General features: G+C 44.2%; 2 protein-coding genes across 2 annotated transcripts in view; one reads left to right on the top strand and one right to left on the bottom strand.

Annotated features, from left to right (window-relative positions):
* The first annotated feature begins 3,703 nt into the window (after positions 1-3,703).
* Positions 3,704-15,520, top strand: AQP11 (aquaporin 11). Its single transcript, XM_074168760.1, has 3 exons — positions 3,704-4,298; positions 9,131-9,247; positions 15,468-15,520. Exons 1-3 carry the CDS (start codon positions 3,704-3,706, stop codon positions 15,518-15,520), a joined length of 765 nt encoding a protein of 254 aa, XP_074024861.1.
* Positions 15,521-20,770: 5,250 nt separating this feature from the next.
* The window catches only part of CLNS1A (chloride nucleotide-sensitive channel 1A), a 21,375-nt gene continuing 17,974 nt past the window's right edge, over positions 20,771-24,171 (bottom strand). Inside the window, exon 7 of the mRNA XM_074168738.1 lies at positions 20,771-21,403. The gene's annotated coding sequence lies outside the window, so the exon portion shown is untranslated. The remainder of the gene's footprint in view (positions 21,404-24,171) is intronic.

The following is a 24,171-nucleotide window of genomic DNA, read 5'->3' as shown; positions in this document are numbered from 1 at the left end:
AGTTGGGAGAAAAGGATGTGAAATGACTCTGAAAAGAGAAGAAAAGAAAGTGGGGAGTATCAGAGAAAAGGAAAACTATATACATCCTGGAATAGAGCAGGCAGGAGCATGAGGAGATCTGGTACACGGAGTAGAGAGCAGACACGGGGATGACCTGGAATGAGACATGGACCCAGCAGTGCCACAAGGAAGAAGAAACTGATGAGCTCAACTCGTTCAGTTTCAAAAAAAATATATGTTGTAAAATGAATTTTAGAAGACATTCCAGGCTTGAATATTCGCTTTTACAAATGACAAAATTATCTAGAAGATCTATATTCTCACCTACCAGTGGCAAAACACAAAATAAAGCTGCTGCAGGATCGCACTGAAAGCAATTGTTTGGAATGACACTACCCTCTGGTGGTCAAAAAATACAGTTATACGTACACCATGGAGCTGGTCATGCGGGTAACTATGGCTTGCTGACCCCTTATCCATGTCATTGGCACCAGCTTTCCTTTAAAAAAATAATGCAATCCGTTGCAGTCTGCACTTCAGTATTCCAACTTGAGACCGTACTGTTAAATGACACATCCACCTCATTAGTCTATATTTTAAAATGACACATTCATGACTGCTCATAAGCACAAGTTGTCTGAGGCTGGGAAACAGACTGGCAATCATTTTAATGTTCTCTGGCAACCAGCAAGAATAGGAACAACACACATGTCTGTGCTTGGCTACATAAATAAAGGAAGTGACACAATACTAAATTCCCAAATAAAATGTAAAGCTATTACCAGCAATTTTCTGCTTTATCTCTCTGGAAAATAAGCTCTTCAGAACTGACACTCACTTTCCCTGTGTGCAGGACAGCTCCTAGACCAACAGACTCTCATCTCTAGATGTGACTTTAATAGAGGTCTTTAATAAAAAGTACAATACAGCTTGTAGGAAAAAATGGAAGATAAGTTTTCCAAGTTAATCCTAACCACATCCATAATTGTGTACATTTTCTCCAACTAATTCAAACCAGACTGCATAAAGCTGTGCTCAGAGGCAAAAAGAGGAGCTTATATATAGGGATCAAAAGCCAGCTTCCTTATTCTGATCCTTAATTCTAACAGAACATTCCTTAATTTCATCCTAAGCCTTAAATACATAAAGGATAACTGTTATTTTTCTCCCATATGACAGTTACAGAACATCACTGCTGAGAAAAGCAATTGCCTCAATTCAAGGTTTTCATGAAGGTGCTTCGGGACTTATGTAATGACTTAACACAGTTGTGATGTCTCCTGCCTTGCCTTACTCACATTTTTTGACACCTAATCTTGTACACACAATAAAAGCCAAATATTAACCACTCTGCCATTAGCTCCCTTCCTCTCTTTACATTATCACTGCTACCCTGTTGGGATTTCCCCCCCCCCCCCCCCCCCATTGTTAAAAACATCCCTATTTCTCATAGTCAAATGATCCTTTTGGAAGCTGAGCCTCCCAGATACTCTTTTATCCCCAAAATTCTTGAGACCAGATAATTTCAATGGTCCTATATTCCTGGAAATGAGAAAGAGCTTGTCACGTCGCTCCCCCCTACAGAAACGATTACGTGTTTTACAACTTTGATCTTTATGGTAGGCTGACCTTCAACTAAAAGTAAGGGTTTACTTTCATTGCTTGGAAGCAATGCATTTGTCTATTGCCTCCTTGCAAGAAATACACCGCACAGACAGACCTTGATCGGGCAAAAGTCATTCTTGCCAGACCATAAACTGTCATCTTTGATGCCACCTCGTGGCAAAAATACCGGATCCTAGAAATACTCAGCATTTGTCCTTCATTGCAGGTGCATTTAACTGCAGCACAGTGGGAACTGCTGCCAGCAGCGCCAGTTTTACACTTCATAAAAGCAGGATTTTGGCACTCCTGAAAATGCGGCACCAGTTGGTGACGGAGAGGATGAAAAGCAGGAAAAAGCACCGCATTTATTCTTTCCACAGGGTGAAAACTAAAGCAGTACATCAAAGGACACATGGCACACCCACTCGTGTGCTCAGAGCCCACACGTTTATTTCTCTCTTCCCCCCTGCAAAACAGTCGCGGTGAGAGGTACAACCTGTTCCAAACACCTAACTGCAAAATAGCACTACAGGTAGAGACCGGAGGAAAACTCAGCCCCAGCCTGATAGGACAGGAAGCGCTTAAGCCAGTTACCTCACACTAAACTCCCCTTTTCTGGTTACTAGGCACAAAAACATATCCCAAAGGAGGCCATGCCTATTTTTCAGGGCTGTCCCAAGGCCATTTGGGGCCCGCTATGAACGCCAGCGTTACCACCTTCTGCAGCATGAGGCCGCTACCTATTTTTAGCCTTACTTCCACTGGAGAAACCCCAGAATCCCCACCTGCCTCCTTCGGGCGCTGTGTCAAACGCCTTTCTTTCAGCAAGCGAGTGGGAGGGAGAGATGGAATTAACCCCCACACCCCGCCTCCTGCGCAGCCAGGCTCCCAAGGAGAAATAAAACCACTCTCAAAGCCTTCAGCCAGGCTGGGGCCAGTGGCAGCGGCTACCACCACCTCAGTCTTGCCTCCAGGTGATGGGCAGGGGCCCATCCGATCCTCACCTCACCGCCCCTCCCTTCATAGAATGGTTAGAGTTGGAAGGGACCTTAAAGATCATCCAGTTCCAAACCCCTGCCGCGGGCAGGGACACCTCCCACCAGACCAGGTTGCTCAAAGCCCCATCCAGCCCGGCCTTGAACACCTCCAGGGATGGGGCAGCCACAGCTTCTCTGGGCAACCTGGGCCAAGGTCTCACCACTCTGAGAGTGAAGAATTTCCTTCTGATATCTAATCCAAATCTCCCCTCTTTCAGTTTAAAACCACTACCCCGATCAAAAGTCCCTCCCCACCTTTCCTGTAGCCCCTTTAGCTACTAGAAGGGGCTTAGAAGGTCTCCCCCCCGGAGCCTTCTTTTGTCCCAGATGGTCAACCACCCTCCCTTCACCTCAGCGTCAAGGGCGGGAAAGCGCAGCGCTTCCCCCCCCCCACCCCCCCGCCTCCGGCTCCTTTCGCCCCCCGCCAGGCGCCGGGCGCATGCGCAGTCCCGCAGCCCGCTCGCGCTGCTGCCGGCGGCCGCCCCGGGCCCTGCAGCGCCCGGCTGAGGAGGAGGAGGAGGAGGAGGAGGAAGGCGACGCCGCCGCCGCCTCGCCTCATCCCGCCGCGGTGACGGAGCTTATTATTCAGCCGCTTTCGCCTGCCCCCCCTCGCCCCGGAGAGGCCGCGCTACCAACCCGACCGAGAAATTGGCTGGCCTCCCGTTCCCCCGTGGGCTTGAGGGGAGGGGAGCTCCGTGCGTCCCACCGCCGAGGGGCTGAGGGGAGGAGGGGAGCCCCCTTCTCCCCCCACACTTCCCCTCCCCTCCCTTTTTTCCACCGCAGGGAGAGACCTTCCTTCTCCTAACCCCTTCCCAGGAGGGCAGAGGGATCCCCTTGCCCTCGCCGGGCTCCCCTGCCCTTTGCTCCCCGTCTCGACGGTGAGTCAGAGCCTCGCAGGTGGGGACAGAAGCTGGGGACAGAAGCTGGGGACAGAAGCTGGTTCCTACCTGGAAGGGGTGGTCATTTTCCCTCCCTTTCCCACTTGGTTTCTCCCCGCAGGTGGTGGGGCTGGAGCGGGGCGAAGTCCTCCTGCGAGCCCTTCGGCCTGTCAAACTCTCACCATGGCTGGCGGTGGGCTGGGGACCTCGCTCCTGCTGATGGCCACCATCGTGGCGGCGGTGGGACTGTGCAGGAGGTTGACCCGCCGCCGGCTGCGCTCCCACCCACTCCTTTGCACTTTCCTTCTGGAGATGTTGAGCACCTTCCAGATTTGCGCCTGCACCAACGAGCTCTGCCTGCTCGGCAACACGGAGCCGAAGCCGCACACCGGCCTGACGCTCACCTACGGCTTCACCGTCCTGCACGGCCTGACTCTGCCCGGCAGCACATGTAACCCCTGCGGCACCCTGCAGCCCATGTGGGGCGGTGGGACGTCGGTCAAGATGGGGGGACTGAAGATCGGGGCGCAGTTCGTGGCGGCTGTGCTTGCCAGGGTGTTTATGCACTTTCTCTGGAGCCTGGAGATGGCAGAGCCACATTTTGGAGCGCTCTCGCAGGGTTGCAGCAACCCCATGCAGACTACAGAGGTGCAGGCGTTCTGCATAGAACTGCTCTTTTCTGTCGTTTTCCAGCTGACCGTCCTGCGAGTGGAAACTATTAATCCCAAATACAAAGTCCACTTGGTTGCTCTTCTCATCACCATGCTCGTCTATGCAGGTCAGTCTTTTCTCTGTTCCTACAATAAAATTGTAACAGAGGGCTGCTTTTTTATTTTCATAAATGTGTTAAGATGCAAAATTATTTTTCTCGTATTACAAAAAATGCATCAAGGGAAGCCTTTGGTCCTACGTACACATTTGGAGTTTATGTAAAGTTTGCCTGGTTAGATTCCAGGCAGGTGTGGGGTTAAGAATGAAAGGAGTTATGAATTTAAAATGATGTCACATCTACAAGTAAATACGGTTAAGAGTTTCATGGAACACTGTTCAAATACCTCAGGGAAGGATCGTTTCATAATCTGACTTTCTATAGCGTGAGAGATTTCATACAATGTGCTCTGATTTGTAAAGCGGCATTGCAAGAGCCCAGGACTGTCTGCATCAGGAAAAAATGCTGATTGTGCAACGGCAGGGTACAGACCAGTAATACAGAAGTTTGGCATTTAAATAATGCATAATTCATATCAATGCGGTTTCTTCAGCTACGTTAAATCCTTAAACCAGAAGCAGGTATGGTTATTTGTAGAATGCACACAGAAACGATAAAATAATACCTCATGAAACCAAATGTAAAAGAAAGAAAAAAAAATTAGGTGCCTAATCATGGCATTTACAAGAGTCTCCTATCTCTGTGCTGCCCTGTGTGACCGTATCCTTGTCTGATTGTCACCTTATGCTTCCCCGAGCTGGGACACTTGTCACCTGTGCAGCCTCTCTGGACCAGCGGGAAGGAAGAAGGGAGAGGAGTCAGTCTGAACTTTCTGCTGGCTCTTGATGCTGCCTGTTGTCCCCAGTGAAGTGCCAGAGTTATGTCACTTGTCACTTGAGGACTGCCCTGCAGGGAGTGGGTTGTACTGGGAAGGAGATTCCGTCATTTGGGATACGGGGAGGTGAGAGAGAGCTCCTTGCTTGTGCTCCAGCCCCCACCACAGAGACAGTCATCTAGGAAATGATCAAATCCGTTTATGAGAGAGGGAGATCGCTCTCTTATCTGCAAACATCTGGGATGTCATTGAGGTCCAAAAGGTTTAACTGTATCATGCTATCTAACTTAATAGCATATAGCAGAATAAACTACAGTTGAATTTTCAGATGTATTGATGAAAAAACCTTTTCTCATTATGTTTAGCTGAAATTAGCTACCACCTGAAAGATTAAAAGAAGTCCACAGAGACTTTTGAGAATTAACTTAGCTATTTGAACTACTTTCTAAAATGAATTTTTGAAGGCAGAGGCAAGGTGTGAGTCCATTTTAGCATGCACAATATATTTCTGAATTGCTTAGTGAAAGTGTAGCCAAAGATTATCCTGCCTCTTCTATGAGCATAGGAAGCTGGATTCCTGATTCTTAACATTCCTTTCCTGCTTAGCAAATCGTCATACAAAATAATACGTGTCACATTCCCTTTCTCTTTGCTACTTCATGCAAAGAATTCATGCCCAGTGTCATTGGCCAGGCCGGCCTTGTATCTTTTTCTAGCCGGAGAAGGCTGTGTACCAAGTCCCCTTCCTTGTCATAAACTTGGACTTGTTAGGACCATCCAGTGCGGTCGATCTGCACGTACTTCCAGGAAACATCAGACTCACTTGTGCCCAGGCCTCTTTCAGCTGCACAGTTTGTCCTCTTTTGTGTGGAGAACACCCTGCGCTACCTGGACAATTTTCTTTCCATTTCTTTTAATCTAGAATCAAGTTTACTGTAAAAATACATGTTTTCTGGGGAGCATATCCCAAACTTAGTTTTATCCCCTACTTAGTGGAAAATCCAATTCTTTCTTGTTCACTCTGCTCCAAGTTCCTAAGGTTTGCGTTCTTTGCTGGACACTCAATTTCAAAAAAAAAAAAAAAAGAGGTGAGCAGTCTTCCCCCTGCAGTAGTCATGAGATGCGTTTACTGAGCTCTCCAAAGATGTGGATTGAAGCCTCCTGCAGTATAGGAGGGGGAAAACCCCAGGATTCCTCTCACTGAGCTATTACACGAGCGTGGAAACATGGTACCGCGATTAATTTCTTTCTGTGATGAAGTAACGGGCCTGCACTGTAACAGATCCCTTTTTCAGTGGACACCTTCAAGGTTCTCAGACCTCTGCTCACATCTACACACGAGCGTTCCCGGGGGTATCCTTCGTTTTCCTGCCCCCTCCGTTTTGAGGACCCCCTTCCCACAGGCGCTCAGCACATCCAAAGGGCTAGGCAACCAGCACATATTTAGGCAAACTGGTAACATTCTTCCTTTTCCCTACAAAAATAGCAAATAGCGTAGAGTATTGAATGAATAATGATTTTTCAAACTTCTATTTGACAGATACAGTATTTTAGTTAGGAACGCAGAAAGATGCCTTGTATTTACAAGATAAAATTCATGCTAATGATTTCTTTTCACACTGATTTTAAAAACCAAATCAATTGTGCCTTCAGGATCCAGGTTTATCACCGTTATGAATGAACCAGAAATCTCAGAAAATACATCTCGTATATAGTGTCTCATATTTCAGTCCATGAATTATGTTCTACTATGAGTTTGAAAGCTGTATCCTGTAAGAGGAATGATTGATGTCTAAAAGTTTGGGTTAAATTTTGAAGGATAGCCATATCCCTATGGATTACACCCGTCTGAATGTATCTGAATCTACAAAAACATTAAATTGTATTTTTATGGTTGACTAAGTGAAGTTGTTAGAAAAGATAAATGTTTATAGGTCACTGTTGCGTCTACCCCATAAAAGGCCCTTAGACATGCCAGGCAACTTACTCCAACAAATAACATTAGATTCTACAGTATTTTCAAAGTTACAAGATGTTCCTTTAGTTTTTCTTCTACTTTTTCATAGTCAAAAATATTTGGATTTTTTTTTTTGTAGCGTTTAGTTTTGCACAGATCAAATTTTTGTAATAGTGCACACTGTACACAAAAGCTCCTACTACATTCATTCTGTTTCTTCTACTAAGGAGAAGGAGAAAAGGGAACATCATGTCTTTGCCTATTAAGGGAATGATTCAGAAGCTGAGGATGCAGATCATATACACGTCGGTAAAGAATATTTTTGGATATTTCCTTTCGGAAAAGATTTAATTAGGGGAAGAAAAAAAATACAGCTTTTGAGGGCTTTTTCATTTACCGGCAATATTGCAGTGAAGTCAGAATTGTATGAAATTGGTTAGAAGTTTCAGAGCCTAACGTAGCAAGGTAAAAATGACATATTTTTAATTCTGAGTTTCTTCCTAACTTTGTTCTTGCCTTCAGTAATTTCATTACCTCATCTTTTTAAGTTTTTGTGTGTCCAACGGCGAAGATGTTACACTCTTTTTGCCATGAAATCATTTCTCTTTTCTGGTACGCAGACTGAAATGTTTAATAAATATTTTTAAATAAGATTATACTAGTGGCCCTGGCCTGTGGCTGACATTCCGGTAGTTATTAGTAATGAATATTAAAGAAATAGTGCAGTTAAAACTCTCATGTTTAATACTCAGAAACAGCAACTGCTTCCTGAGAGTGAAATCCTGCTCTTGAATGTGTGTTTGTCGATGTAAAAGCAGAAGCGGTGAATTTATAAATAGATTAAAGCAAAGTAAATTATTGTGGATAGCCTTCCTGGCAACAGCGGGAGTTGTTGATGTGTCCGTGTGCAGAATAACAGCCTACACAGTAAATCTGAGTTGCTGTTGAAAACAAGTGTAAAACCAGAGCAAACTGAGTAGGTCAACAAAGATGAAAACCTTCCCGAACTGTAATAACGGTAAAAGAAATAATGAGTATAATAATAGAAAGAGAAGTACAGGAGAATGTCTAAAACTTTCGGTAAATGATTGCGTGCCCATAACGAATGGGGATTACAGCAGCGTGGTATTTGTACAAAGCACAGGTTCAAAGCTCATGCTAAATTATTTGGGAAAAATCAAGAATAAGCTTTAAGAAACTAAACTGACGCATAATATAGTATTTTATGGGAACAGATTAATAGAAAAAACAGCTATGGGGTGGGTAGTAACTAAAAGTACAGAAATACAGGTAACTTTGCCCTGAGTGATGCTTTTTCTGCAGGATTGCAATGAGAGGAACAACTTTCGTCAGAATTAGAAACACTCACCTCCAGGTTTATCTGCAGCGTAATTACAGTTTAGTCCCCACAACGTAATACGTTTGGATGTAGTTATTTAGAGAATGTTTAGGCGACTTCATTTACATCTGCAGTCAGAGGCAAGGAAAGATGCTCGGCTGCTTTCAGCTTCCTTTTTGAAGAGAGAGGAGTGGGGTTTGCTTTCATTTTCTTGATATAACACATGGAATGACTGTGAAGACTTTTCTCACAGTTACTACCAGAGGATAATCTTAGTGTTCTAGAAATTGATAATATTAGTGTTTTATTAAGAAAGTACAGAGATTAATTTACCAAGAACAGCGTTTGACAGGTTTTTTTCCATTATCTTGCATATGTTTCATGCAGCATAAGGTTGTAATGAAAACCCAGTATTTATTTCCTAATATTTGTGTAATTGTGTCTCTTCTAAAAGCGTGGTACAGACTATGTAAAGCAGCTCACTGTTTTATCAACAGAAACATTCAACATTAGCCAAAACCATCTCTTCAAAGAATATTTGCTAGGAAGAGATAAAGGAAGTTACAGCCTGCACTTCAGATATTTTAAAGCATTTTAGAAAACAGTTAAACTGTAAACATATCATCGGGTATATAACTTCAAAAGAGTTCATCTGTTCAAACTATTTCTCCCAATTCATTTTATTGCTTTCTTGTAGTATTGTGTAGGTGCATTTAAAATAAACATTAAGAAAGATGGTTTGATTTCATATTGTTTACATTTTATTGCAGGTGGAAATCTGACAGGAGCAATATTTAACCCAGCGTTGGCTTTTTCATTACACCCTAATTGTTTCTATGACAAATTTGGGAGTTATTCACTAGTATACTGGATAGCACCATCCTTAGGTAAGTTCTTAATATTTTATGTATCTCATAAAGTCACATGGTTCAAAAAAAATGGCTATTCTTTATTTGACAGCCTGCTCGTTTGCTGTTTTAAATAAAATCCAGAAAACAGTCAATTACAATTTATGTGTAGAAGTCATTCAGAATCAGGGGTTTGTGTTGCAAATGCAAGCTACGTATTTTAAACTTGTTTAATACTCTGTTTAGAGCACCTATAAACACTCTGTTTTGTGCATCAAGCATCTAATACTGAGTTTTAAACAACAGTTCTATTCACAAAACAATATCTACTGTTTTGATCAGGAAACAACCCTAATAGGTTATATTATTGTTTAGTTTAGATGTCATGTTAAGAGTCTAAGTACTTTTGGGATACTTTGAGCAAGATAACTTTCCTCCCAAAGAACCGCAGCTAAATGGAAAAGGGTTAGTGTTTAGGTTAAGGTTAACTAGTTAGTTATAAACCAACAGCTGTTTATTCTGGAGCGTGATCCTTTCGAAGCTGACTGTTGTTTGGGATTTCATGCCTTGGTGCTAAAATCCAGCCTGTTTGAGGTAGGCTGCGTATTCTCACTCTGACCAAAGGCCCACTTGTAGATTATTAAGAGTATTAAAAAGGAGAAAAAGCTTCCTGAAAGTAAATACCAGCCTGATTAAGTTCAAAAAGAGAAACATACTGGTTAGCATGCAGTTTCTGTCTCGCTTTGTGACAGTATGCAAGGACATGGGGATGATTAATTAAAAAAAAACACCCACAGGTGTTAGGACAAGTGCTTAAAGTACGCTTTCTCAATTATTACTACTGTAATATCAACTCTCTTTTATCTGTTTAGGGTCTAAACTTTACAGTTCCCATTCTGTTCTTAATTTAAGAATAAGGAATATTAGTAACTGGATTTTTTCTGAACTTAAATTATGGTTTTAATTTGGAAGCTATTGATTTTAACTTCTAGTTGCGTGCAGGTGAAAATGCACCATGTTGTTTGTTTACAGCCAGTCCCTGCAAATCTTGAGCGTTCTGCTTAGAGGGTATATAAAGCAGCAGCCTGTTAATCCCAAATTCTTTCACGACTGTTAATCCTATTAGAAGGTACGACAGCGATGAAGGTACAGCAGCATGTGAAACACACAGAGGAACCATCTGAAAGGGCTCCAGTTATAAAAAATAACTTTTTCTTGTTTTGAGTTGATGTCTCCGCATGTTCTGATTGCATTGACTCTCCATCAAAAAGGGACACAGAATTTTTAGTGTAACTAAAATGCACTTTAATACAATTTTAATAGAATCACAGAATGGTTTGGGTTGGAAGGGACCTTAAAGATCATCTAGTTCCAAACCCCCTGCCATGGGCAGGGACACCTCCCACTGGACCAGGTTGCTCAAAGCCCCGTCCAGCCTGGCCTTGAACCCCTCCAGGGATGGGGCAGCCACAGCTTCTCTGGGCAACCTGTTCCAGTGTCTCACCACCCTCACAGCAAAGAATTTCTTGCTAATATCTAATCTAAATCTCCCTTATTTCAGTTTAAAACCATTACCCCTCACCCTGTCACTCCCTTCCTTGATCAAGAGTCCCTCCCCCATCTCTCCTGGAGCCCCTTTAGCGACTGGAAGGGGCTCTAAAGTCTCCCTGGAGCCTTCTCTTCTCCAGGCTGAAAACCCCCAACTCTTTCAGACTGTCCTCACAGCAGAGGGACTCCAGCCCTTGGAGCATCCTTGTAGCCTCCTCTGGCCCCGTTCACCAGGTCCATATCCTTCTGATGTTGGTGACTCCAAAGCTGGACATTCTGTTAACTTAGATGTCCCACCAGGATGACTGAACAATAGGGCAAGCTCAGTAAAAGCGCTTGGACTCTTCCAGTTAGTAGCTCATGAAATGTCTTAGGCAAAGCTGATGAGCATCACCTGGGTCCTCACAGAACACAGGATATTTCTCAGAATTCAGGTTTAGCTTTCTGGTGTATTAACTGACTTCAACCTGATGACCATTTTGAGATTTGCCAGGTTGTAAGCACTCAGGATTTAATATTTTGGCAAGTGATTTAAAGCAGGAGGCACTCTGAAAGACCGTGGTTCTACTTATTTAGCAAGATGCATCCTGCAGAACTGTGTTGCAGAAAGCCTTCGGGTGATTTCAGCTTGAGTAAAATGAGGAATTATTTAGAATGCAGTTAGGGATTAATGTTACATTTCTATGAAAATTCATAAACAGCGGTTTATTGTTAGTTAACATACAGAAAATACGTACAGAATATGCTGTCTCTTAATTTATGAGAGAAAGGAAGTTGTAAAGATGTGGATACTCAAGACACATCACTTTTTGTGCAATGTCACTCCTGCAGGCAAACATTTTGTTACAGCTCTCAGGTGTGTGGATCACCTGAAGGGCTGAGTAGTCTACTGGTAATAGAAGTATCTCATTACAAAACAAGGGAGCTTCATATAGACCTTATTTTATAAACCAAGGGTTGTAAACAAATGTAAGGGGTCTGAGGTGGAAGTATAGAGGAGATAGTTACATTTGAAAACTGAACTGATGAATACAGGGGCACAGATCTACAAATCTAACATGAAAGGAAAATTTTCTGACACTTTTTGAGAATAAGAAAGTAGTAGGAATACATTTTTTTTTTTTTTTCCGTTATTGGACCAAATGATGAGGCACCTAGGAAAAATGTACCTGTTACGATGATAATAAAATTATTGTGAAAAGAACCTCTAAGCAGAATCCTCAAAGTAGATGATGAGGGAAGGGATATTTTAAATTTAGTTGTAAAAATTACTTTCAGAATCCATGTGTGAGCAGAAATACTGTTTCAGACTTCCTAGAAACTGGCAGAGTCATAGTGATATGTTAATTTGATGTCTCCACTTTTCCTAGCGTCGGCATCTGAGATGGTTAAATTACCTTGTTATTACTTTGGGGAAGCCTGTTAGGGTTTTTTTGTGATTTGGTTTAATAACTACCACACGCAGAGCCATGGACTAGTGTTACCAGGAAGGTTCAAATTGCCTGTGCAAAGTGTGATATGATCTCATTTATGGGCACAGCAAATACCCGTGAGGACAAGGAGACTGAGACCATCCCATATAGAAGATACTCTGATCTAGCCATAAGCCAGTTTTTAACCATCAACTTTAAAGCAATTTTCTTAGAAAATACACTTAGAACAAGAGGAAGATTGATTATCACCTCCACAAGGGGAGGAGGAAGGGGAAGTTTTCTTTTAGGATCAACAAATCTACCGGTGGCTTGTGGTCTTCCATGAAAATAATCTTGGAGCTGTAGTTAAGAACTCATTTTTCAATAAGGTTTTCACTGACGTTTCGGTGCAGGGGATTTTCCAGTAGCGTTAAACCAGCTAATTCCTGTAGTAAATGCGGATATCAGCGAGCGTTTACCACTTAGCATAGGCAGGCCTAGATTCTGCGCTGTGAACACAGGAGCAGCAAGTAGTCATGGAACAAAGACAGTTCCTGTTTCACTGCCAAAGGAATTCCTGTTAGTTGTCCAGGCATGATTACACCATTAATAACGATGGGGACTGAGCTAATGCTGCTTTTTGAGTACCAGAGAGTTGGCAACTATGAATGGAAGAGTTGTTGGCAAGACGCTGGACGTGAGGGCAATAAAGTGGGATGCTCTTTCCTGGACAGGTACCAGCTTAGCGTCCTGCTACGCTTCTAACACTACAAAAACAGAATCAATGCCCACTTCTTTAGATCAGTTTTACCAGAAAGACTAATACTGTTCCTTAGCAGAAGATGTTTTTTCACCGTCAGGATAGAGAGTAAGTGCCACAAAAGTCACTTAGCAGTAGATTTAAGTGGAGGAGGTAAGCAAGGGAGAAGGCTACAGGTGAAGCTTCCACCTTTCTGCTCAGAGAAGGTATCCAGAGGTTTCATAGAATTCATAGAATCGTCTAGGTTGGAAGGGACCTTTAAGATCCTCTAGTCCAACCATCAACCTAACCCTGATTAAAAAAAAACCAAAACATCACTAAACCATGTCTCTAAGCACTATGTCAGCCCGTCTTTGGAATACCTCCAGGGATGGTGCCTCAACCACTTCCCTGGGCAGCCCATTCCAAGGCTTAATAACCCTTGCAGTGTAAATATTTTTCCTAATATCCAATCTGAACCTCCCCTGCTGCAACTTGAGGCCATTTCCTCTTGTCCCATCACCTGTGACTTGGGAGAAGAGACCGACCCCTGCCTCTCTACACCCTCCTTTCAGGGAGTTGTAGAGAGCAAGAAGGTCTCCCCTCAGTCTCCTTTTCTCCAGGCTGAACAACCCCAGCTCCCTCAGCCGCTCCTCACTGTATCAAAGGCCTTACTAAAGTCGGGGTAAACGTCCAGGTTTCCATCAAGGTCAGTATCAGTACGCTTAAGCGTGGAGCTTAGCAAAGAAACAAGAATTGCAAGTCCATGTGCAGTGAAGTGACCTGCATCTCAGGGACTTGGTAGCAAAGGAGGGTGTCAACAACTAGCACAAGTCTCCACCTCCCAGATGCTGGTCCTCCGAAGGGTGTTCAGCTATGCAGACATCACCTGAGAGAGCAAAACTCTTCTGCAATGAGCAAATGCAATCCAGGAAGTTCCTAGAAAAATGTCACTGATCAAGTCTAATTCAAATACCGAAGGGCCAGCGGGTGGAAATCCTGTACTTGACCTGCTCACCAACCGGGAAGAACTGGTGGTGAACGTGGCCACTTGGGTTGTAGTCCTCGCAGGAGTTCAGGGTCCAGAGGAAGGCTGGGAAGATAAACAGCAGAGCTGTTTGGACTTTGGACTTCAGGAGAATGGAATTCTGCTTATTTAGGAATCGCTAGGTCAGTAGTGGCTCCCTCTGAAGTCACATATGGCAGAAGTATCCCATGGAAAGGTGATTTTTCAGAAAAGCTTATTAAAGCTCAGTAACACATTTTGATGGGCAGGAAAACTCCCAGATTAACTGTTCTCATTGGCAGACAAGGTCACTCCAAAGCCACAAGTTGTGGCATGGGAGGTTCAGAGTGGACTCCAGGAAAACCTTCGGGAGAAGGGTGCAGCAACAGTGGAACAAGTTACCTGGTGAAATGCTGCGATCTCCCCATCCGTGGAGGTTTTTCAGGACAGCGATCTAGCATAGGCAATAGTTCTGCACTGAGTGGGAGACTGGACTAGAGAGAATCCCTTCCAATAAGCATTTTTTCTGATCTAGAAAGCTTCATAAAAGACAAGCTTTGGGTGAGCAATGTCAACCAGAATCCACTTCATTTTTTGAAACAGAATATACTGATTTTTTTTCCACGAGGAAAAAAAAAAAGATCTCAATAAACTCTATTTAGGTGCCCCTTCTTTGGACTCGGATGATCCTTATGGGTCCTATCCAAGTTGAGATATTCTGTGATTCTCATGAATAAGCTACAATCTCTAACTTTACCATTTTTCAGCTTCAGAGTAAACCTTAAACTAGAATGATCCTTGAAAAAAACCCCAACAAACCCTACTATCCTATACCTGCTTGCAGCCCCTAAAACCAACGTGGTTATTAAAGCAGACACTGCTGCCAAACTCAGCCTTATCCCGTCATCTGAGGAATGGAGGTTTAGCAGCTGGGTCAGTCATTTATACGCCCGTAGAAAGGAGGCTGATACAAGAAGAGGAAGGTGCAGATCAGGATTCAAACATTAAATACACAAAGAAAAACAAGACTGTTGTTAACTCATAGGGATCGCTTGCATGGTCTGTTGAAGCTTGCTTTGTGACATAGATGGTGTTCAGTGGTGCCCAGTGACAGGACAAGAGGAAATGGGCACAAACATGTACATAGGAAGTTCCATCTAAACATGAGGAGGAACTTCTTCACTTTGAGGGTGGCAGAGCCCTGGAACAGGCTGCCCAGAGAGGTGGTGGCGTCTCCTTCTCTGGAGACATTCAAAACCTGCCTGGACACGTTCCTGTGCAACCTGCTCTGGGTGGCCCTGCTTTGGCAGGGGGTTTGGACTAGATGATCTCCAGAGGTCCCTTCCAACCCCATATCATTCTATGATTCTGTGTTTGCAAAAGTACTGACCCCCTCTTAGCCCTTTCAACAGAAAATTCCATTTTTCTGCAGTCCCTGCTGTTTTGCACATTAGATACTCCAATACTTGAACACAGTGTTTATTTTCAATACCAGTACTCTGTCCTTCTCAAATATATTTAAATAAAGGTCTTTTCTGTAATTTCTCTTTTCAGGTACAATACTTGTGGCTTTTATATGGGACGAAATCCTTCCTCGGATATCCTGAGACATGCAATTCTGAAATCTAGCAGTACTACATTAAAATACTTTCAACAGCTGCAGACATGAAGCTTTCAGAAAACTGACACTGAATTCCGCGTCACCTTTCAGTTGTACTTTCAGATAATTGTGTTTGAAATATTTGACTTAGAACGTTGTCCTTGAATACTTAATTTTGTAATAGCGTATCGGGATTTTTGAGAATATCTGCCAGCATTTTCAGTTAAGCCAGATTGAATGTGAAGGACTGTTAGAACCTTGAAACTTTTGTCACTTTAGCCGTAAGTGCCATTTGCTGACCTCGATTCCAACAGCATGCAAAACTCATTTCAGAGAAACACCCCATCCTTTCAAGGTTTGATTTTATTGGATTTCTTCCCATAGAAGGCACCTGCAAAAAACGGAGCTGAAGATTGCATTCCTATAGCGACCTCATCATATTCCTACTTGTGATTTACGTACCTCAGGGAGGACGAAAGACTTCACGAGTCCCTAGAAGAGTCTCCACCGCTCTATTCTAGAGGTACCCTACACCATAATTAAAAAAGTCTGTAGGACCAGCATTGCTTTAATAATAACCGAGTGCAGGTAAGTAATCCCTCGCTTCCTTTTGGGAAAGCTCTGCCCCATCCTGTCCCACTACAGTCTGGTGAATGTTTATCTTGGTTGGAAAGAGCGGTAATAAAGTACCATAAATGATGTAGACACACGTAAAAGGGCTTTTTAGGCAAAAAAAACCCCCCCACAATCTGAAATTACTGCTGCCTCTACACAGAGTAAACCAGACACAGTATATAGGGATGAATCATGTGGAATTGCATTTGTCCTTGATTTTATGTAACTCTTAGCGGATATTTTTCTTGAAATAAATGAATTTGCAATACAGGAGAATAAATAAAAGAGCAAAAACCGCAGGAAAGCTCCATAGCCGAACTGGCACCAGCATGCCCTTCGGAACCTCAGCTGAGGAGGACACCACCGATAGGGACCGTCCTCTGAAGTTCCCTTTCTACCATAAGGTTTCTTCTTCTGGATGCATCTTAATTTGTATATAGGCCAAAATATATTTTCCAAATTTAAGACTAAATTCAGATTTTCGTTCTATAGTTATTAGGTTTGAAAGGAGAGATAATTAATAAGTTCTATGGAGATCCCAGTAGCGGATCCCTCCACTCATTTCCCAAGTCCCCTCGCAGACCGTAATCCCCAAGGAAGGGAGGGAACCAGAGAGGGATGCATTTTTTTTTTCACAGTAGAATTATGAACCAAATCTTAAACAGCTACTGTTGTCAGCCGTCTTTTTTTGCAAGAGTTCGGGAAGTAAATATTTTCATGTAATTTCTTACTCGTTGCAATAAAATCTTTTCTCGTTTTAATTTTCCGAGGTATCTTTAAGATGATATTGCAAAACGAAATCAACTGCTTGAACACGCTTTAAATACAAGAGTCTTAATCCACGACCCTGTGTTCAGTCATTAAAATAAAAATTAAAAAAAAAATAGCTTGCTAATACATCGAAGAGAACTAGAACTCGTTAGTTATCACTCGGCAGCATCGTGGGATGCTGGTGGGAGTAGCCCTGCTAAAGGAATACCCTTATAAATTACTTTTTTTTTTTTCTCCTGGGACTTTGCCTTTACGGGCGTACTCAAGTTTTTAGCCTCCCTTCTTACAGAAATAAGCCTGATTCGCAGGTCTCCTTTGAGCCCACGAGGGTAAAGGTCTCAAAAAAAAAAAAAAATAAATAAAAATTCAAAAAAGCATAAAAACAGGCTGCCAGGGAAAAGGGAAAATAGATACAAACCTACAGGCAGCCACGGTTTCTTAGATTCCACGTTATTTTTCACGCCTGCAAAAGCAAAGTCCACGAACCAAAGAGGTCAGATCTGACTTCTGTTTGTCTACATTGTTTATTTTGGCATAATGTAGAGTTTAAAAAGAAAAAAAAAAAAAAAAAAGGATATAAATCTGGGTGATTAACAAGTAGTCGCTCTATTTATAGCCAGTAGAATATAAACTAAAACTCGCTAAGACAAGTCTTAAATGGACTAAATGAAGGCAAAACAAAAGCGAAAAATCAGAAAGTAGCAGAAAGAATGAAAAATAAAACTACGTTAGGAACTGAAGTTAACTATTTTTTGGAATTTAGAATTCCAACCCTAACCCTAATTTCAAATTCCCTAACCCTAACCCTTGGAATTTAGAATTTAACTATTATTTTGTAGTACAGACAAAAATTAACATTTTATAGTCGAAGTAATGAACGCTTATGAAGTACAAGTGTTGCCAGAACACTTACACGGCGCTTAAATACAAAGTTTTATTGAAAAGAAAACCTCTCGATCCACACAAGATGCTTCTCGACGCTGCCTTCAGGGCTCACCCGGGGCTTTTTCCACCTCACCAAAATTAACCTCGCTCCACTGATTTGATTGGATGCTTATGGAAGCATCTTGCTTAGGAAGCGCCTCCTCTTGGGGCTCAGCAGCGGGACACAAGAAATCCTCCCTCCGGAGCTTCCCATGGGTCCAGCTGCCCCGTAGGTTAACTGTCCGTCTGTCAGGATGTGTAAGGGGTAGTCTGCAGTTTAATATGAAAAACAATAACTCCAATAACGAAGATTTCTACCAAACCACCCCCCAAAACTAAACCTGTCCGTTTTAACGATGAACGGTGACTTCATATTGCATGAACCTTCTTTCCTAACCTACGGCGCTGGTGGAGTTTTAGCTGTCCCAAAATGTCACCGTGTGAAGGTTCTCCAAATCCCAGCGCAAAAATGAAACCTCCTTTGTTCTCCGTATCCCTACCAAAAACCTGCATATACTTACATAGAATCATAGAATGGTTTGGGTTGGAAGGGACCTTAAAGACCATCCAGTTCCACCCCCCCGCCATGGGCAGGGACACCTCCCACCAGACCAGGTTGTTCAAAGTCGCCTCTTCTCCAGTCTGAACAACCCCAACTCTCTCAGCCTGTCCTCACAGCAGAGGGGCTCCAGCCCTTGCAGCATCATTATGGATGGTCCCAACCAAACTTGAGAACGTTGAGAATGAGCTCATAGATACAGATCACAGAATCATAGAATTGTCTGGGTTGGAAGGGACCTTTAAGATCATCTAGTCCAACCATCAACCTAACCCTGGTAAAAAAAAAAAAACAAAACCACACACAACAAAAAAAAAAAACCCACATCACTAAACCATGTCTCTAAGCTCTATGTCTTTTGAACACCTCCAGGGATGGTGCCTCAACCACTTCCCTGGGCAGCCCATTCCAATGATTAATAACCCTTTCCTTGTAAAAATTTTTCTTAATATCCAATCTGAACCTCCCCTGGCGCAACTTGAGGCCATTTCCTCTTTTCCCATCACCTGTGACTTGGGAGAAGAGACCGACCCCTGCCTCTCTACACCCTCCTTTCAGGGAGTTGTAGAGAGTGAGAAGGTCTCCCCTCAGCCTCCTTTTCTCCAGGCTTAACAACCCCAGGTCCCTCAGCCGCTCCTCCTAAGACTTGTTCTCCAGACCCCTCACCAGCTCCGTTGCCCTTCTCTGGACCCGCTCCAGCCTCTCAATGTCTTTTTTGTGGTGATGGGCCCAAAACTGGACACAGCACTCGAGGTGGGGCCTCCCCAGTGCCCAGTACAGGGGGATGATCACCTCCCTGACAGATAGGTACATGAAGGGGTTGTAAAGATATTCTTATAGACTATCTTACTCGGTAACGTCGGTAGTTCACACCGCTATGAAATCATCACTAATTTGACTGGCATTCCTCATGAACGTTCCACAAAGAGTGGTTATAATTTTCACATAACTTGAAAGCAAACCCTGTCCCAAGGTGGTAAGCAAGGACAGGACCACTCAGTAAATAGGCTGGTAAAGAAAACTTCATATACCAACATAACGATATTGAAAATAAATTCGCGAGTCAACTTCAGATCAAATGAAAATGGAGAAAGTTTACTACGGGAGTTTCACTTGGAATATTGGGGGGAAAAACTTGAATTTACTGATATCGCCCCATGGCAAAACCGCCACCGGAGAGATAAAATAGATTCATAGGAAGTCCAGGCCAGAAGGAACCTCCAAAGGTCATCTAGTCCGACCTCCCCGCAGTCAGCAGGGACACCCCCAACTAGACCAGGTTGCCCAGGGCCTCGTCGAGCTTCACCTTGAATATCTCAAGGGAAGGGGCCTCAGCCACCTCCCTGGGCAACCTGTTCCAGTGTTCCACCACCCTCATGGTAAAGAACTTGTTCCTAATATCCAATCTAAATCTCCCCTTCTCCAACTTAAAACCATTGTCCCTCGTCCTGTCACTGCAGGCCTTTGTAAACAGACTCTCCCCATCTCTCCTGGAGGCCCCCCTCAGGTACTGGAAGGCCGCTATGAGGTCTCCCCGGAGCCTCCTCCAGGCTGAACAACCCCAGCTCCCTCAGCCTGTCCTCAGTAGCAGAGGTGCTCTAACCCCCTGATCGTTTTGGTGGCCCTCCTCTGGACCCTCTCTATCAGGTCCATGTCCTTCTTATATTGAGGGCTCCAGACCTGCACACAGCACTCCAGGTGAGGTCTCACCAGAGCAGAGTAAAGTGGCAGAATCACCTCTCTGGATCTGCTGGCAACACTTCTTTTGATGCAGCCCAGGATGGGATTGGCCTTCTGGGCTGCGAGAGCACATTGCCTGCTCATGTCCAGCTTCTCCTCCATCAGCACCCCCAAGTCCCTTTCCTCAGGGCTGCTTTCTAACACCTCATTCCCCAGGCTGTATTGACAGCGAGGATTGTTTCGGCCCAGGTGTAGGATCCTGCACTTGCTCTTATTGAACCTCATGAGGTTCATCTGGGCCCACCTCTCCAGCCTGTCCAGGTCCCTCCGAATGACATTCCGTCCCTCTGGCGTATCGACAACACCACACAGCTTGGTGTCGTCCGCAAACTTGCTGATGGTGCACGCAACGGTAAATGCTCCAACAGAACGAAGCTTTGGGCAATCCAAAGCTGGGTCCCTGCCTTTGGGATGCACCAGACTAATTCCATCTTAGGGGCGCGCTCTGAAAACGTTCTGCCTTTTTGTTCTCACATCTAGGGAAACGACGAAAACGGCTTCACGGGACTTATTTTTTGTGATAGAAGAGAGTGTTAAAACCCAAAGGAGGTCAGCTCCGAGCTGCCAGCCGCTGGCTGAAGGAAAAGGACAGAGAACCGCAACACAGAGCCGATTGTGAGATACAAAAAAAAAAAAAAAAAAAACCCCAAACGAACCAAAAAAAATCTTAGTTTATTTAACAATGTTGTTAACGTTTCATACAAAGACACAAAACAATTCTCTTTTTCAGGACTTCGCAGGCTGTGTTCCGTCTCCTCTGCCACCCAGCCGCTGCTCTCGGAGAAGTGAAAGGGACAGCACTGACCGGATAAAGCCAGTTGCTTTGAGGGGCGTTAAATTTAGCTTCGCTTTTAATCCCTGGCCGACCCTATTTGTAACATTTCTATTTCCGTTATACTCCAGTGACGCAATGAACAGGTAGAAAAATACGGTAAATTCTAGGACAATCTAAAATTCTCTTCTAATTACAGCTTTATTTCTCAAGTCCCAGAATTCCTACAAAGGCTTCTTTGAAATGAGCCCTGATTAGCCCCGTTCAAGTGTTAGATCCAAGAGGGTTCATTGGGTTTTTTTTGTTTGTGGGTTGGTTTTTTTTTTTTGTTTGTTTGTTTAAATAACCCCATAGTGGTCAGAAATGTCAAACCCTGTTTTAAACATCTATAAAAGCATTTATGGACCTAGACGTCTAAGCTCAGGTCATTAAAAGAAAGGTTAACTCCCGATAGTCACTGCAGTGCCTTCAGTTTTACCAGCTTATTCTGGAAGTGCCACAAGAGGGATCTGAAAGATAGAAGACACCAAGTTTACAGAATTGGCATGAAAAGAAAAGCTCGTTAATCTTTACAGAGCAGTTTGCAGTCCCAGAGGACAGCAGTCGACTGCGAACCCACCGATTTTCTGGAGGGCTGAGCGTCTTTGCCTGTCACAGCGCGGTCACTGAAGCTAAAATTGAGGTCAGCTAAGGACACCGTGCGATGACAAGCCACAGTTGTGCCCTGGAAGACCCCACCACGCACAGACCACACCGGTTGCTTGGGAACAATTACCACAACCACGTGATGCGACAGACAAAAACGCCGCTTGTGACAAGACCGGTGGAAATCATAGAATCATAGAATCATCCAGGTTGGAAGAGACCCTTGGGATCATCGAGTCCAACCATCTACCCTACGCTACAAAGTTCTCCCCTATACCATATCCCCCAACACCGCATCTAAACGGCTCTTAAACACATCCAGGGATGGTGACTCAACCCCCTCCCTGGGCAGCCTGTTCCAGTGTCTGACCACTCTTTCTGTGAAAAATTCTTTCCTAATGTTCAGTCTAAACCTACCCTGTTGGAGCTTGAAGCCATTCCCTCTCGTTCTGTCATTAATTACCTGTGCGAAGAGACCAGCACCAACCTCTCTACAGTGTCCTTTCAAGTAGCTGTAGAGAGTGATGTGGTCTCCCCTCAGCCTCCTCTTCCTCATACTAAGCAGTCCCAGCTCCTTCAACCGCTCTTCATATGATTTGTTTTCCAGGCCCTTCCCCAGCTTCGTTGCCCTCCTCTGCACTCGCTCCAGCACCTCGGTATCTCTCTTGGATTTCACTGAATTTCACTGAATTTTTTAGAGTTGGAAGGGACCAAAGAGATCATCTAGTCCAACTCCCCTGCTGAAGCAGGATTGCCCAGAGCATGTCAGAGCACATTACTCATGAGGTTCTTCCTTGCCCAGCTCTCCAGGTGTGCCCAAAACTGGACACAATACTCCAGGTGTGGCCTCACCAGTGCTGAGTACAGGGGGACAATCACCTCCCTACTTCTGCTGGTGACGCTATTTCTAATATAAGCCAGGAATGTCCCGCATCGACTGGCAGCAAGTCTTCCGGGAGCGTCAGCAAGCGACTGTCACATCTCGTTTGGGTAACGAGCGGTAACATGCAACAAGCAGGGCATTGCTTCAGAGGCAGGGCGGCTCGTTGCTCTCTAAAGGATCACCAACAAGATGTTCCTGTAAATCGTTTTTTTGCCATTTAGGAGGTTAAAAGGGCTGAGCTGCTCCACAGAGGACGGAGAAGATGACAGCGTCCCCCCTTTCTGCCCCTATTTTCAGAGCGTAGAACCACGCCAGTTATTAGCAGGGTGATTAGCACAGACCAGCAAGAGCTGTTCTTGTCCCTTCGCACCTTCCGTAGTTTATTGCTGCCGTACACCCTTCATTTATGAACTTACGTCAGTTACTCTCGGGCTGGTGGGTACTTTAAAAAGGCCCGTCACACCCGCAGCTCCCGAACTGCCACCTGGAGCGATCTCACTGCAACACTTGACCCTGCACTTGAAGATGCTCGATCTGCCCCAACAGCGATCGGCTCCTCAGCTCCAAGCAGCACAAGCAGAAGGACAGAAGGGCTCCCTACACAGTCACCTCTTAATTAATTATTAATTAATCTCCCCCAACCACCTACCACACCGTGGAAGGCACAGAGTTAAGCAGCAGGAGAAAAATCCACTGACCAAAACTTCTTACATGGTGTTTTCCACCAGCAATTCCATGCTCCATAGATATCTGCTACCAGCCACTACCTCTCCTTAATCCTGCTCAAGTTGAAACCAGGTCAATAACCATTCAAATTTGAATTTTCAACAGCACAATTTTATTTTTTAATTTTTTTTTTTTTTAAACCACAGATCAAAATCATCTTGGAGATGGTTATTATCAGAGCTAAACTTCCCATTCACTAAGAGGCGCTTTATCTACAGCTGAAGAGTTTTCCCTGGTTTTCAATCACGGAATCACAGAATTGTCAGAGTTGGAAGGGACCTCTAGAGATCATCTAGTCCAACTCCCCTGCCAAAGCAGGACTGCCCAGAGCACATTACTCAGGACTGCATCCAGGCGGGTCTTGAAAATCTCCAAAGAAGGGACTCCACGACCTCCCTGGGCAGCCTGTTCCAGGGCTCTGGCACCCTCACCGGAAAGAAGTTTCTCCTCATATTTGAATGGAACTTCCTATGTTCCAGCTTGTGCCCGTTGCCCCTCATCCTATTGCTGGGAACCACTGAAAAGAGTCCAGCTCCATCCTCCTTCAACCCACCCTTTAGGTACTTGTAAACACAGATAAGGTCTCCCCTCAGCCTTCTCTTCTCCAGGCTAAAGAGCCCCAGCTCTTTCAGCCTTTCCTCGTAAGGGAGATGCTCCAATCCCTTAATCATCTTAGTTGCCCTTCGCTGGACTCTCTCCAGCAGTTCCCTGTCTCTCTTGAACTGGGGAGCCCTGAACTGGATGCAGTATTCCAGTTGTGGCCTCACCAGTGCAGAGTAGAGGGGGAGAATGACCTCCCTCGACCTACTGGCCACGTTCTTCCTTATGCAGCCCATGTGCCCTTTATCAAATATGTTAACAGTCCAGAACAACCAGTATCTTGACTTTTTTTTGTAACAGCTCCACTCTGTGCTGCAAAGTCTTTCCCAGGGCAGGAAGAGCAACTGAAGAAAAGTTTGAGCTCTTAAACCAAACAATAAATACTAATTCAGGACCAGTGGCAGTGGTCGAGATCAGAAATCT

The sequence above is a fragment of the Numenius arquata genome, chromosome 1, assembly GCF_964106895.1.
Source record: "Numenius arquata chromosome 1, bNumArq3.hap1.1, whole genome shotgun sequence".
Lineage (NCBI taxonomy): Eukaryota > Metazoa > Chordata > Aves > Charadriiformes > Scolopacidae > Numenius > Numenius arquata.
The sequence above is the reverse complement of the archived record's forward strand: the minus strand, read 5'-3'. Positions and strand labels throughout refer to the sequence as shown.

Excerpts from the sequence above, each read along its gene's own strand:
- AQP11 (XM_074168760.1), top strand. The coding sequence starts at position 3,704 with ATGGCTGGCGGTGGGCTGGGGACCTCGCTCCTGCTGATGGCCACCATC. Across the intron at positions 4,299-9,130 it reads CACCATGCTCGTCTATGCAG|GTGGAAATCTGACAGGAGCA; the intron begins GTCAGTCTTTTC and ends ATTTTATTGCAG. Across the intron at positions 9,248-15,467 it reads CTGGATAGCACCATCCTTAG|GTACAATACTTGTGGCTTTT; the intron begins GTAAGTTCTTAA and ends TTCTCTTTTCAG.